This window comes from Oncorhynchus clarkii, chromosome 18 (assembly GCF_045791955.1).
Source record: "Oncorhynchus clarkii lewisi isolate Uvic-CL-2024 chromosome 18, UVic_Ocla_1.0, whole genome shotgun sequence".
NCBI lineage: Eukaryota > Metazoa > Chordata > Actinopteri > Salmoniformes > Salmonidae > Oncorhynchus > Oncorhynchus clarkii.
In genome coordinates, this window is record NC_092164.1 from 31,760,394 (window position 1) to 31,777,093 (window position 16,700).

General features: G+C 44.9%; 1 protein-coding gene across 2 annotated transcripts in view; it reads left to right on the plus strand.

Moving 5' to 3' along the window:
• Positions 1 to 15,642, plus strand: part of LOC139373332 (RNA-binding motif, single-stranded-interacting protein 3-like) — a 397,992-nt gene extending 382,350 nt beyond the window's left edge. Inside the window, exons 12-14 of one of the 2 annotated variants that reach the window (XM_071113735.1) lie at positions 6,848 to 6,937; positions 8,736 to 8,857; positions 9,301 to 15,642. In XM_071113735.1, the coding sequence (XP_070969836.1) occupies positions 6,848 to 6,937; positions 8,736 to 8,857; positions 9,301 to 9,304 (216 nt within the window). In that variant the 3' untranslated portion in view covers positions 9,305 to 15,642. Of the gene's footprint in view, positions 1 to 6,847; positions 6,938 to 8,735; positions 8,862 to 9,300 lie in introns of those variants that run through there. The other variant, XM_071113733.1, reaches the window with a different exon arrangement.
• Positions 15,643 to 16,700: the final 1,058 nt, after the last annotated feature.

The window sequence follows — 16,700 nt, forward strand, 5'->3', positions numbered from 1 at the left end:
AAGTTCTTGATGTTCCGATAAATGGTTGATTTAGGTGCAATCTTACTGGCAGCAATATCCTTGCCTGTGAAGCAATTTTTGTGCAAAGCAATGATGACGGCACGTGTTTCCTTTTAGGTAACCATGGTTGACAGAGGAAGAACAATGATTCCAAGCACCACCCTCCTTTTGAAGCTTCCAGTCTGTTGTTCGAACTCAATCAGCATGACGGAGTGATCTCCAGCCTTGTCCTCATCAACACTCACACATGTGTTAACAAGAGAATCACTGACATGATGTCAGCTGGTCCTTTTGTGGCAGGGCTGAAATGCAGTGGAAATGTTTTTGGGGGAATCAGTTAATTTGCATGGTAAAGAGGGACATTGCAAATAATTGCAACTCATCTGATCACTCTTCATAACATTCTGGAGTATATGCAAATTGCCATCATACAAACTGAGGCAGCAGACTTTCTGAAAATGTATATTTGTGTCATTCTCAAAACTTTTGGCCACGACTGTACATAGGCGTACAGAAGCCCATTATCAGCAACCATCACTTCTGTATTCCAATGGCACATTGTGTTAGCTAATCCAAGTTTATAATTTTAAAAGGCCAATTGATCATTAGAAAACCCTTTTGCAATTATGTTAGCACAGCTAAAAATTGTTGTCCTGCTTAAAGAAGCAATAAAACTGGCCTTCTTTAGACTAGTTGAGTATCTGGAGCATCAGCATTTGTGGGTTTAATTACATGCTCAAAATGGCCAGAAACAAATAACTTTCTTCTGAAACTCATCAGTCTATTCTTGTTCTGAGAAATTAAGGCTATTCCATGCGAGAAATTGCCAAGAAACTTAAGATCTGATACAACGCTGTGTACTACTCCCTTCACAGAACAGCACAAACTAGCCCTAACCAGAATAGAAAGAGGAGTGGGAGGCCCGGTGCACAACTGAGTAAGAGGATAAGTACATTAGAGTGTTTAGTTTGAGAAGCAAGTCCTCAACTGGCAGGTTCATACAATAGTACCCGCAAAACACCAGTCTCAACGTCAACAGTGAAGAGGTGACTCCGGGATGCTGGCCTTCTAGGCAGAGTTCCTCTGTCCAGTGTCTGTGTTCTTTTGCCCATCTTAATCTTTTTTTCTTATTGGCCGGTCTGAGAGATGGCTTGTTCTTTACAACTCTGCCTATTAGCGCATCACTTTGTCCCTTTATTCTCCCTGAGAGCAGCCATGCTCCTGCGGGCAATAGGATCTAACACTCCCACTCCCACTCCCAGGTTAACACTGGATCAGACTTGAAAAGCAGATAGGTTGCTGCTAGGACCAATCCTTCACACGTCCTTTTCTTACTAGCACTGATTCTGCGGATAGCAGCTTACTTACCATGACTGAGATGTGGTTGTCTCATCTAGCTGTCTTAAGATGAATGCACTAAGTCGCTCTGAATAAATGTAAATGAGCATGGAGACGGATTCCCGTTCCAGTATTTCTAAGTCTATGTGGATAACAGTGATGGACCAAGACTACTCTGAGCCCACATCCCTCATTTCCATGGATAGAGTGGACATGCTGGTATACAGTATGACTGGGTAATAATGGATTGGGTTAGTAATGGTCTATTTTTCACCTGGTCTCGAAGGGCCTTACATGGTGTTCTGGGAATACCATATGAGGGCACAGCAAGACATTTCAATAGCATGCCTTCTTTAATCTTCAATGACATATCCATTTCTGATGGATTACAACATGCTTCTCTCTCTCTCTGCGTCCAAATAACTGTCTATTGGATTAAGCCCAGGGTGATATGTGAAGTGAAATAGAATGGTCAACAGAGCAAGCAGGCTGGTTCCACCGGGCTAGTGATGCCCTGCAGAGGAAGAGGAACATCTTGTGACTATCTCTAAAGTGGAACTCATTAGGATCCATTCTGATGCTGTGCCACCAGTAGTTACCGACAGTGAGTTGGTGCCCGTTACGTTCTGCAGACAGACAGACGGACAGAGAGGGAAGGAGTTGTCTTTCCTGCACCCCGCTGGTGCTTTTGGCTGTGTGGACAGTACAGAGAGAGGGACCTTAAGAAGTCCACTCACACCACCCTCATTAAGGACCCACACTGAGGCCGCCTCGCGCTCATCAAACACATGCCATCTGCTCGAGGCTTGGTGTGCGTGTGTGCACGCTTGTGTGCACACATTCGTGTAACACATGTGTACAATTTTCCCATATACACTGAGTATACAAATCATTAGGAACACCGGCTCTTTCCATGACATAGACTGACCAGGTCTTATTGATGTCACCTGATGTCACCTGTTAAACCCTCTTCAATCAGTGTAGATGAAGGGGAGGAGAGAGGTTAAAGAAGGATTTTTAAGCCTTGAGACATGGACTGTGTATGTGTGCCATTCAGAGGGTGGTTGGGCAAGACAAAAGATTGAAGTGCCTTTGAACGGGGTACGGTAGTAGGTGCCAGGCGCACCGGTTTGTGTCAAGAACTGCAACGCTGTTGGGTTTTTCACGCTCAACAGTTTCCCGTGTGTATCAAGAATGGTCCACCACCCAAAGAACACCCAGCCAACTTGACACGACTGTGTGAAGCATTGGAGTCAACTCAACATTAGGAAGGTGTTGCTGGTGTATTTAAGGAGCTTCGTTTGGCCGAAACAGGGTGTTGCCCTAAACACTGTCCAAAATGATCTATGATATCAGCCCGTCACTGTCGACTTCCTGACACGTCAGTTCCCTGGTGACTGTAAAGTCATGGTCATGTAAATGGGACAGAGAAGCTGAAGAAGTTCCTTATTAAGCCCCTCTTCAAGCCACGGAGAGATATAACATTTCAAAAGCCTGTCTCTCTTTTGACACATCGGTTTTGATATCACTAATTAAGTTCTGCTCCCCTCCATTTGCTTTCATGCCGTCGACACAGGTGAGTTAGCAGAGTGAGCTAATGGATAACGGGAGGGGACAAAAGGTCCTGAGGAATTGGTATGCAAACGGGCGCCGCTCGCCAGGGCAGAGAAGGTCACACCGTGAATTTGACAGCACTCTTCTAGCGGATTGTGGGCCGAAAGGGAAAGAGAACGAGAAGGAGGGCAATAGAGAAAGAGTGGGCGTGAGAGAGATGGCGAGTGAGAGAGAGAGAGGGAGAACCAAAAGAGAGCGTTGCAAAGCCAGGAAGTCAGACACGCCACCTCACCCCATCCGAAGTGTGACATCTCCCTCCCCACCCATCCTCCCAGGGTGTTGGTGGCCCTCTGCAGCAGGGAGAGAAGGGGGGGTAAGTTAATCACCCACGTCCATGGCCTTTAGCTCCTCTCATTAGTGCTGTGCGGCGGAGCCGTACCCGATCCATTAGCGCCAATGCCGGTAATGACACTCCACAAGCGTCGGGCGCCAGGCCAAGAGAATGGGCCACCGTCACACTTTTCATTACTGGGAAAGGAGGGAAAGGAGGGAAAGGAGGGAGGAAGGATCGTCCTTCCTGTTCCTGCTAAAAAAAAGGAGCAGGAAGAGGAGAGGCAACCCAGCTGGGTTTTTATTATCAGGCCTTATAGCTGAAAGCCTCTCTCTCACACAAACACACATACCCTGTATATTGTACACTGGTGGTGGGAGGGCATAGACTGATCTACACATTATGTAGGCATTCTACGCACAAGCATGTGCTGATGAAAAAGCATACATTTATTTAACTTGGCAAGTCAGTTAAGAACAAATTCTTATTTACAATGACGGCCTACCCCGGACAACACTGGGCCAATTGTGCACCGCCCTATGGGACTCCCAATCGCGGCCGGATGTGATACAGCCTGGATTCAAACCAGGGACTGTAGTGACACCTCTTGCACTGAGATGCAGTGCCTTAGACCGCTGCGCCACTCAGGAGTAGCGTGTCTGTAAAATGGCTATTCTGCAGCTCTGTTAAAAGACCTGGTATGAAATATAGGCCATGGGTGCACACACACACACGCATGTACACACACACACACTTATGCACACACCAAAACACACACACTTGCGGCGGACACACACAACTACTGAAGCAGCTCAGGGTGATCTGAGTGCTCTGTTTTGCACTCCTCTGGTTTCCGTTCTCTCTCCCTCTTAGGAGGGGGCATCTGCCTCCCTGTGAAGTTCAGAACCAGCAGGGGGCCTCTGCTTCCTCCTCTCTGTTCCTCTATCACTGGCCTCCCATAGTCAGACAGCTATGTTAAAAGCACACGTCTGCCTCACAGCGCCCCCCCGAGGACGGAAAGGGAACTACAAGAACAAAAATGTAAACGCAACATGCGACAATTTCAAAGATTTAGCTGATTTACAGTTCATATAAGGAAATCAGACAATTTAAGTAAATTCATTAGGCCCTAATCTATGGATTTCACATGACTAGACAGCCATGCAGAATGAGTTTTCACCCAAAATAGGGCTGTATTACAGACATAAATACTCCTCAGTTTCATCAGCTGTCTGGGTGGCTGGTCTCAGACGATCCCGCAGCTGAAGAAGCAGGATGTGGAGGTCCTGGGCTGGCGTGGTTACACATGGTCTGCGGTTTTGAGGTCGGTTTGACGTAATGCCAAATTCTCTAAAACAACGTTGGAGGCAGCTTATGGTAGAGAAATGAACATTACGTTTTCTGGCGACAGTGCTGTCGGACATTGCCAATTGCATGCTCCCTCAAAACTTGAGTTTGTGTCATTGTGTTGTGTGACAAAACTTCACATTTTAGAGTTGCCTTTTATTGTCCCCAGTACAAGGTGCACCTGTGTAATGATCATACTGTTTAATCAGCTTCTTGGTATGCTGTACCTGTCAGGTGGATGGATTATCTTGGCAAATGAGAAATCCTCACTAACATGGATGTAAACACATTTTGAGAGAAGTAAGATTTTTGTGCTTAAGGAACATTTCTGGGATCTTTTATTTCAGCTCATGAAACATGGGACCAACACTTTAGATGTTGCGTTTATAAAACAAAATCAGTGTATATATACACACACACACACACACTGAGTATACAAAACATTAGGAACACATTCCTAATATTGAGTTGCACCCCCTTTTGCCCTCAATTCATCAGGACATGGACTCTAAGAGGTGTGGAAAGTGTTCCACAGGGAGGCTGGCCCATGTTGACTCCAATGCTTCCCACAGTTGTGTCAAGTTCACTGGATGTCATTTGGGTGGTGGACCATTCTTGATACACACGGGAAACTGTTGAGTGTGAAACCCAGCAGCATTGCCGTTCTTGACACACTCAAACCGGATGCACCTGGCACCTACTACCATACCCGTTCAAAGGCACTTTAATCTTTTGTCTTGCCCATTCACCCTCTGAATGCCACACATACACAATCCATGTCTCAATTGTCTCAAGGCGTAAACATCCTTTAGCCTGTCTCCTCCCCTTCATCTACACGGATTGAAGTGGATTTAACAGGTGACAATAAGGGATCATATCTTTCACCTGGTCAGTCTATGTCATGGAAAGGCGTTCCTAATGTTTTGTCCACTCAGTGTAAACAGCAGATTAACGGGTGACGGGTGTGTTTGACCTGCAGAGTGGATACCATGTAAATTGAATATGTGGTGGCATGTTGTTTTAACCATAATGTTCAATCACTTGGGTCACAACAGTTTGATATGATTGGTAATAATGAACTAACATATTGTTTCTGTTTCCTGTGATCAATTGATTGTTGTTGAAGTTAGAAAAGACAGGTTGTTGATGTGTGTGTTCCAGTACATGACAGGTTGTTGATGTGTGTGTGTTCCAGTACATGACAGGTTGTTGATGTGTGTGTTCCAGTACATGACAGGTTGTTGATGTGTGTGTTCCAGTACATGACAGGTTGTTGATGTGTGTGTGTTCCAGTACATGACAGGTTGTTGATGTGTGTGTTCCAGTACATGACAGGTTGTTGATGTGTGTGTGTTCCAGTACATGACAGGTTGTTGATGTGTGTGTTCCAGTACATGACAGGTTGTTGATGTGTGTGTTCCAGTACATGACAGGTTGTTGATGTGTGTGTGTTCCAGTACATGACAGGTTGTTGATGTGTGTGTTCCAGTACATGACAGGTTGTTGATGTGTGTGTGTTCCAGTACATGACAGGTTGTTGATGTGTGTGTTCCAGTACATGACAGGTTGTTGATGTGTGTGTTCCAGTACATGACAGGTTATTGATGTGTGTGTTCCAGTACATGACAGGTTGTTGATGTGTGTGTTCCAGTACATGACAGGTTGTTGATGTGTGTGTGTTCCAGTACATGACAGGTTGTTGATGTGTGTGTTCCAGTACATGACGGGTTGTTGATGTGTGTGTTCCAGTACATGACAGGTTGTTGATGTGTGTGTGTTCCAGTACATGACAGGTTGTTGATGTGTGTGTGTTCCAGTACATGACAGGTTGTTGATGTTTGTGTTCCAGTACATGACAGGTTGTTGATGTGTGTGTGTTCCAGTACATGACAGGTTGTTGATGTGTGTGTTCCAGTACATGACAGGTTGTTGATGAGTGTGTTCCAGTACATGACAGGTTGTTGATGTGTGTGTTCCAGTACATGACAGGTTATTGATGTGTGTGTTCCAGTACATGACAGGTTGTTGATGTGTGTGTTCCAGTACATGACAGGTTGTTGATGTGTGTGTTCCAGTACATGACAGGTTGTTGATGTGTGTGTTCCAGTACATGACAGGTTGTTGATGTGTGTGTGTTCCAGTACATGACAGGTTGTTGATGTGTGTGTTCCAGTACATGACAGGTTGTTGATGTGTGTATGTTCCAGTACATGACTGGTTGTTGATGTGTGTATGTTCCAGTACATGACAGGTTGTTGATGTGTGTGTGTGTTCTAGTACATGACTGCTGCGGCTGCCGGGGCGTCTATGCAAGGGACCTACATTCCTCAGTACACGCCTGTGCCTCAGACAGCCGTCCCCGTTGAAGTAAGTCAGCCACAGACACACACACCTTTGTTTTACTATCCTTGTGGGGACCAAACAATTTATGCCCATTCAAAATCCTATTCTCCCTAACCTTAAACATAACCCTAACTCTTAAACCTTAACCCTAAGCCTAAAATAGCCTTTTTCCTTGTGAGGACCAGTGAAATGTCTCCACTTTTTCCTTGTTTTACTATCATTGTGAGGGTTTCTGGTACCCACAAGGATAGTAAAACCAAAAAACACACACACATGGATACACACTCATACACAGATGCATGCACACACTGGATGCACACACACACAAACACTCCTAAGGACAGAAATGCATACACACTCTCTCACACACACAGATAGACATAGATACACACACGCACAAACACTCAATAAGAACGGCCAAGCACACGTGTTGCCACGGCTTGCTACTGTTGAGCGTGCCGAGTGTGCAGCTCAGAGCAGGCGGGCACACGCTGAGAAATGATGAGTGTGGAAGGCTGTCTGGAGGGCTGATGGCGCCGGCCCATTCAGATGGAGCATCAGCCTGTATCAGATGACAGGTGCTGAATTGAGACACACTGCCGGCGGAGCTGTCCCTCTCCCGGATGGCCGTGTGCTCAACACACACATCCTTCAGCCCCAGGCCCCTGGTTAGCAAACGGCTGCCCAGCTGACAACGCCCTGACACCACCATCCATCTCTACAGCTCCATAGAGGAGATGATAATCAGGAGATAGCCACCCTTCATAAAGTCACCGGCTGGAGAGAGAGACTCGGAGACATAGCGTTAGCCCAAGGGTTCTCTTGTTGTCTCTCTCACCTATTCCGTTCTCAATGCCACACATGGTGGATGCCACCATCAGTGAGGTTCTATATATCAGTGCTGTTGAGATGAGCTGCAGACAAGGAGTGTCTCGGAGGACGATGTGTAAACATGGTGTTGAGATGAGTCGCAGACAAGGAGTGCCTCGGAGGACAATGTGTAAACATGGTGTTGAGATGAGTCGCAGACAAGGAGTGCCTCGGAGGACGATGTGTAAACATGGTGTTGAGATGAGTCGCAGACAAGGAGTGCCTCGGAGGACGATGTGTAAACATGGTGTTGAGATGAGCTGTAGACAAGGAGTGTCTCGGAGGACGATGTGTAAACATGGTGTTGAGATGAGTCGCAGACAAGGAGTGCCTCAGAGGACGATGTGTAAACATGGTGTTGAGATGAGCTGCAGACAAGGAGTGTCTCGGAGGACGATGTGTAAACATGGTGTTGAGATGAGCTGTAGACAAGGAGTGTCTCGGAGGACGATGTGTAAACATGGTGTTGAGATGAGTCGCAGACAAGGAGTGCCTCGGAGGACGATGTGTAAACATGGTGTTGAGATGAGCTGTAGACAAGGAGTGTCTCGGAGGACGATGTGTAAACATGGTGTTGAGATGATCTGTAGACAAGGAGTGTCTCGGAGGACGATGTGTAAACATGGTGTTGAGAGCGTCCTTGACATCTTGTTAAGGTGATGGAGGAGATGAGACCACGATGGCTGACGTTCAGTGAGGTTAGGACGTTAAACCTTACAGTAATGAAACCCTTACCCTCTCACATGTAGCCTTGTGACTGTAAAAGCAGAGTTTTTATTTTTAAGGCTACTGTGGTATTAGGTTTAGATGTATTTAAACAGATTGGTACATAATTATGCAGAGACATACATAGAATGTGATGTGATACAATATATTACTAGACGGTTATATTGCGTTACATGGAGGATGATGTCACTTCCTGTTGTGTCATGCCCACTTCCTTTTTCCGTAGGGAGTGGTCACGGATGCCTCTCCTCAGTCAGTGGCCCCCTCGTCGCATGACGTGAGTGGGCAGCAGCATCAGATCCAGGTGGACGGGCCCAGCGACCATGTTGCTTACTCATACCAGTCCAAGTGAGTACTGCTGCCATCTTCTCACTGTACATATCAACAGCACATTACGATGACTAAGACCTGTCATTGTCTATCGTTATGCCGTATCGTAGCTGACTCTTTGCTGCTTTGTTCTTTGACATTGAGTTTTTGGGGTTTGTTGACTAATTAAAAGGGATAGTTTTACCCAAATGATAAATGATATGTATGTTTCCTTACTCTGTAAGCAGTCTATGGACAGGGTATGACGACAATCCGTGCTTTGGTTTTGTTCACCTGGACACTGTTTTCAAATGCTGTCATACCGTGTCCGTAGACTGTTAACACTACACGGTATGGAAACCAATATGTAATTTTGTCATTTGAGTGAACTATCCCTTTATTGTCCGTTTTAGAGTCTGTGCATTATGATGATTACCTTGCCTTTGATTCTCTCTCGTTGTGGTTCTTCTCTTCCTCATTAGATAGCGACAGACGAGGAGAATATTCCTGTGACAGTGTTGCCTTGAGACAGGGGGTTGGCTGCACTGAGAATGTGGAGAGAAGAGAGATTGCTTCCAGATTGCCCAGGCACCAAAAAAGAGACACTTTTTCATTTCCTACCTGGCCTAAGAGAGTTACAGAGAGAGAAGAGAGAGAGAGAAAGAGAGGAGGGAGGGTGGGTTGGGGAGGGGGGGGGTGAAGTCGCTGGGCACAGTGCAAAGAGTTGAAAATGTTTAGTCTGGCAACAGCCTGGTGGGCTGGGCTTCAGCTCGACTTACTCAACTGAAAAAAATAAAACATAAATAGGGAAATGTTCAATGCGCAGGTAGGTAGGTGATGAGGTTTATTTTGTAATTAGAAAAGGGGAAGTCAAAGTTTGAGATACACAGAGATTGTCTTCCTTAGATATTAAGCTATGATTTCTTTTCACTTTTTTTTTCTCTTGTTAAATTTGAGTTTTCTAGATATATTCAAAATAAGTGTTTTTCTTTCTTGAATCTTCATGGCCTTAATTTTAAGGGCGTCGGATGACTTTTTACAGAGAGTAAAGTCTGGCGTCTCGTTGAAAATAAAAAGCGATCTAAATCAGTCTCTTGGACCACTTTGATGGTACATGATACTGCAGGGGTTGAGCTAGAGACATTAAAACAACGTCTATCACATAAGCTGTACAGATTTAATAGACAAGAGTTTCTTTTTCTTTTCTTCGTTAGAAGAAAACGTTGATAAATAATTATGTCAGAGGTTACTAAATCTAAGAGAAAAAAGTAAATGTCTGCTAAGGAAAAGAGTGGGAAAAGATAAAAGCTTTCAGGAGATTTTTCACAATGAGGAGGGGGAAAAAAGATTGCATTGTAGAAAATGCAGTCGGTTGCAAATGCTGAACTTGTTTTTATTATCATAATTATTATTTTACATGGCAAGATCGCTGTTGATGACATTAGTGCTTTTATCTGCTACATTTGACCTTTTTTTATGAGCTTGATGGTGTTTTTAGCCCGCTTTGCTTGTCACACTATTCAAAAAAAGAACAAAGAAAAGAAAGACAAAAAAATCTAAAACAAACATAAAACGGTAGGAAAAAACATGTGCGCAGTGATAAACTTCGTAGATTGAGTAGGAGCTTACGGTTTAAACCAATCAGTGCAAAAGCAATAGAAGAAATTGTTGACAATTTCTGTAGTCTTTCCTAGTTGTGGATCAAATGCAGCCCAAGGATGGCCATTTTTATACCAAAGATGAAGAGACACTCTGATCCAGAGTTTTGTTGTTTTTCAGTTAGATTTTGTTGTTGATGCTGTTGATGTTATTGTTGATATTGTTGTTGTTGCTGTTGTCATTGTTGTTTTTAATTTGACCTTGATGGCCGGACCAGTCCGTACTTTTCCTTTCATTACAATTACACGTTTTGGCTAAAGCTACCTTCCACGGTTGTCGAAACTATCACACTGACATCAAACAGTACTTGAACATGTGATGCAACTAGTGGCAGTTCGACCTAATGTCCCTCTCTGCCACTTAAATTGTCTTTCCGCCTCTCATCTGTCATGTTCCACTCTTTCGCCAACTATGGGGGCATTCCACCAGTCAACAGTAAACACTATAGGAAATATTGGGTAATGTTGCAGCTCGCTCCTCGGTCATTAATGCTTCGCTTCTGACTTTGTTGGCCCCCTGATCTCTGCCTCGACGCTGTCGCTTCATCTCATTGAATCAATGACAACTGAACAAAACAAATACATTTTCTCCCCTCCCCGGGAGTCTCATCAACGTTATCCTGCATTTTTTCCCCTCCCCGGGAGTCTCATCAACGTTACCCTGCATTTTCTCCCCTCCCCGGGAGTCTCATCAACGTTACCCTGCGTTTTCTCCCCTCCCCGGGAGTCTCATCAACGTTACCCTGCATTTTTTCCCCCCTCTCCAGTCATCCAGACAACACATAGCAAAACTCTCCAGCACTCTCTCGTTTGTCTGCATGGACGTCAAACATGTCCTGCTATCCCAGGCACGATGTACTTAGGAGGACAGGGACTTAATTCAAGACTAGCATTGACACGTTAACCTCTGGTGTGCTTCGGTGTTTAATATATCTCTGAACTCCAAACATACAAAACGAACACATGGAAGCATAGTAGTGTTATCTGCTTTAGCAAACATTATCTCTCTTGAAGATCCATTTTTATGGGTTGGATAAACACTACTGTACTCAGACCTAAGGGGTTATTTTCCAGAATAGTGCACTACAATAATGTTGACAGTAACCTTTCAGCCAAGCCTAAAAAGCCCGTCTTCTCCGCCTCTAGACTCAGTAGCCTGTAAACATCTCTGCCCCACTCCTTTCAGCCTTTCATCAAACCCCTATCCATTGTACACAGTACCCTGTGTCTGGAGCGCTGTGTGTCTCTATCCCCATTACAGTACCCTGTGTCTGGAGCGCTGTGTGTCTCAATCCCCATTACAGTACCCTGTGTCTGGAGCGCTGTGTGTCTCTATCCCCATTACAGTACCCTGTGTCTGGAGCGCTGTGTGTCTCTATCCCCATTACAGTACCCTGTGTCTGGAGCGCTGTGTGTCTCTATCCCCATTACAGTATCCTGTGTCTGGAGCGCTGTGTGTCTCAATCCCCATTACAGTACCCTGTGTCTGGAGCGCTGTGTGTCTCTATCCCCATTACAGTACCCTGTGTCTGGAGCGCTGTGTGTCTCTATCCCCATTACAGTACCCTGTGTCTGGAGCGCTGTGTGTCTCTATCCCCATTACAGTACCCTGTGTCTGGAGCGCTGTGTGTCTCTATCCCCATTACAGTATCCTGTGTCTGGAGCGCTGTGTGTCTCTATCCCCATTACAGTACCCTGTGTCTGGAGCGCTGTGTGTCTCTATCCCCATTACAGTACCCTGTGTCTGAAATGGGACCTTATTCCCTATATAGTGCACTACATTTGACCAGGCACTGCATCTCAGTGCAAAAGGCATCACTACAGTCCCTGGGTCGAATCCAGGCTACATCATATCCGGCCATGATTGGGAGTCCCATAGGGCGGCACACAATTGGCCCAGCGTCGTCCGGGTTTGGCCGGTGTAGGCCATCATTGTAAGTAAGAATTTGTTCTTAACTGACTTACCTAGTTAAATAAAGGTTAAATAAAATTAAATAAATAGGGCGCTGGTCATAAAATAGGGCTCCATGTTAAGAATAGGGTTCCATTCCGGACAACACCTCTGGGTCCCTGCCTGCCTGCCCACTGTGGTGCTAGAGCCATAAAAAGGCACCACTAATCTGACCAGGCTTCACTCTCTCTCTTCTCTCACTCTTCCTCGGTGAGGTTTTCCCTCTTTATTGGATAGTGCAGGAGCTGAACCACAAAACCAATTTTAGTCACTTTCTCAATGAGCCTTGACAGGGCCCAATTTGTCTCCCCTCAGGGCATTGGGATCCGCTCCAGTGTCCCCCAAAGCCTATTTTTTTAGAGAAAAAGAGGGATTTTTGGTGTTCTTTTTTTCCATTAACAATTGCACGTTTTGAGATCCAGCAGTTCATGTGACTCAAAGGCAGGCTGTGCATTGCGTTCTGGGAAAGATGGCAGTGACATCATGGGTCAGCTATGACATCGCACACAGAAATGTCTGTAACAATGTAATTGTTCATCGAGTGCCTTTAACGAAGCTTCCAAATGATTCCAATATCTACAGGATAGAAAAAAAGCACACGGAAAAGCTATCTTATATAAGGGAACCGTACATTTTTGAAGGAGTTGTGCTAAACTAGTACAAATGTACAACCTACTCTAAGGTGCTACAGTGAAAGCTGTCTTGGGCATGTGCCTGCTTTGTGTCTGTTGGTCTGTGACGCACTGGCTATTGTCGATCAACATTAATTTACTACAGTGGCTCATCCCATTGGGTTGTGCTTTTCACAACCAATAGAAAACGGGCCCATCGTGAACTACGTGGTCTACATCGTGAGCTGCCATCATAACCATCGTAACACAGGCAATGCAATCGGAGAAAATATAACCATTCGACAATCTGTTGTCCCGTAAAACATTCGACCCACATGTCTTCCATCCCAATGACAAGTCAATGATCAAATTTACTGCACCAATCTACCAACACCAGAGCTACTCAGCTGCCCACTGTCCCCAAACACCTCTCTCTTTCCTCTTTTCACTCACCCTGTCACTTCCCCTCATCTTCTGCTTTTACTTTCCGAGTACAGAAAACTTTGAGATCACAGGATATATGCGCAAAGTCACCCACTTTACAATTCCAACAGACAAACAAACCCAAAACGTCTGTGCCGTTTTCACACCAGTGACAACAACCTGTGTACATTTCTGCACGTCTCTCCGGGTAATAACATTGATTTTTGCTGCGTGGTTTTTTCGTGAGCAGGCGAGCTGCTACAGTAGGAGGTGTCCAGATCTTAAGCTAGACCGTTGGTCGAGGTCGACGTTTGCTCCTCAACCTCCATGGTTTTCAAACTGTTCCTGAAACGATGTGCTCTACATCATAGACCACTCTTACAGCTGCTACTTTAAGAGACAGACTAAAGAAGAAACCATTGATTAACCGTAGGAATCTGACCGCACTCACCTTTGATCACAAAGGTCAACGCGCTACACATATTGTCACCGTCTAAGATTCAATAGCAATGACATACAAGGAAAATTAGGTGACAAATAGAAATGACCAAAAAAAAGCACACAACAGAACTGTATACGCTCCAAATTGCTACCAGAGATTCAAGAAAGAGAAAACATTGAAGTGAGGAGAGGTTTCCCTCAATGGGGTAAGAGCGATATCGATGAGGTCATTACGTGGTTGAAATAGCAGTATCAAGACTGACTGAACTCCTCTCTTATTCTACGTTAGCACAATGGCCGGGCAAGATGCCTGCTAAACATGTACAGTGATTCTCACTGCGTTTTAGGGAGCTGCAGTTAAAGATCTAGCTCGCTAGCCTATGTGTCAGAACAAACCAGCCAGAGAGGGTCATTGGCTCTACTACATTCGCTGACACACACACATACTCACTATTGCCAGACATTTCTGAGTATTACACACACACACACACAGTGTTTCAGTCAGTGTGTTAGTCTTGTCATTATCTCTTCATCAGAGTACGGTTATCACTCTGCTCTTCATTGCTTACCATCATAGTCTCAGTTACTTAGGCTCTATGGGGCCAACTTCCACGTGAGTAAAATGTTCACGTTCTCTCCCATTGACATCAATGCATTCACTAACTTAAACATTGACTTTAGTGGAAGTTAGGATTCGCCCCAATGTCTTTGGTATCTCCAGAGCAGCCGTGTTCCGTCTCAGTCTACTGTATCTATCCAGGCTGGGCCACAGAGCTGCTTCAGTTCCCTGCCCTTTTAACGCCGTCCACTCCTCCAATCCGTCCCATGTTGTGTCTGTCTCACTGCCTCCGTCCAGATATCAAGCCAGTCGGTCATATCTAGCTACCATATTTCTATCAAGTCCTTAGGAGCGTATTCACCACAATGGCATTCCAAGTTGATCAATGGCATACCCCATTGTCATAGGCTTCTTGTGATTTCCCATGTTGTGACTAGACAGTGATTTAGAGAAGACTGGCCCTGTGTCCAAAATGGACCCTATGTCTATATAGGGGATACTGTGTCCTATATTGGCACCCTATTCTCCATACAATGCACAACTGGACTGTATTATGACAGACGGTGCCTCAGAGTTGGGACTCCCGCAGTGTGACAGGAGAGCTCCGGGCTCGATATAACTCAACACTCTTTCAGCTCTTACTACCACGTAATTCAGTGGGGAAATTGCTCCCCCCCCCAAAAAAAATGTGTCCCACGCTTTTTAATTGATGCTCCGGTTCACCTTTGACGGGAGGCATCGATTGGCCGCACATCCCCAGGAGCTCATCCAACCGGCCTAACCTAACACACACCTTCCTCAGAATGAAATGGCTCCCAGAGACGTCAAACACTATTGAGTAACTATCATTAGAAATGGCCAACCAAATTTGCTGAAGAAACCTCCAGAACTTTCATTAAGCGTCAGGATTATTATACAATAAAAAAAAAGAGGAATATTTATTAGGACAGCAAAGCGGTTCTTAGATATTTTTTTGTTTAGTTCTGTTCTTTGTTGTTTTTCTATTTTTGCTTTTCTTTGGGTCAGCGCAGAGGAGGATGTGGTCATGCCTTATGCACGCCACTCAGTGTGTACGATCCTTGATAAATATCTGTACATCTGTGGATGTTAGGATTAAACTTCGGTTTTAATGAGTTGTTTTTTTCTCTGATGCTTTCAATAAAAAAATGTGGGAAAAAAAATCACGAATGTGCCTCGTTATTTGACTCTAATGTCTCAATCTTTGTAACTTCAAAACATGGTCTTTGTTACAATATAAAATAAACGGACACCATATTGTCAACTACTAACTCTACTCCATCTCCTGTAATAAAACCCCTCCCATATCATACCAATACACCTGCCTCTTTTAGTGCTAGTGGTAGACACGATATTGTCAACTACTAACTCTACCCCATCTCCTGTAATAAAACCCCTCCCATACCAATACACCTGCCTCTTTTAGTGCTAGTGGTAGACAACATATTGTCAACTACTAACTCTACCCCATCTCCTGTAATAAAACCCCTCCCCTCCCATACCAATACACCTGCCTCTTTTAGTGCTAGTGGTAGACAACATATTGTCAACTACTAACTCTACCCCATCTCCTGTAATAAAACCCCTCCCCTCCCATACCAATACACCTGCCTCTTTTAGTGCTAGTGGTAGACAACATATTGTCAACTACTAACTCTACCCCATCTCCTGTAATAAAACCCCTCCCCTCCCATACCAATACACCTGCCTCTTTTAGTGCTAGTGGTAGACACCATATTGTCAACTACTAACGCTACCCCATCTCCTGTAATAAAACCCCTCCCCTCCCATACACCTGACTCTTTTAGTGCTAGTGGTAGACACCATATTGTCAACTACTAACTCTACCCCATCTCCTGTAATAAAACCCCTCCCATATCATACCAATACACCTGCCTCTTTTAGTGCTAGTGGTAGACACCATATTGTCAACTACTAACTCTACCCCATCTCCTGAAATAAAACCCCTCCCCTCCCATACCAATACACCTGCCTCTTTTACTGCTAGTGGTAGACACCATATTGTCAACTACTAACTCTACCCCATCTCCTGAAATAAAACCCCTCCCCTCCCATACCAATACACCTGCCTCTTTTTTCGTGCTAGTGGTAGACACCATATTGTCAACTACTAACTCTACCCCATCTCCTGTAATAAAACCCCTCCCATACCAATACACCTGCCTCTTTTAGTGCTAGTGGTAGACAACATATTGTCAAC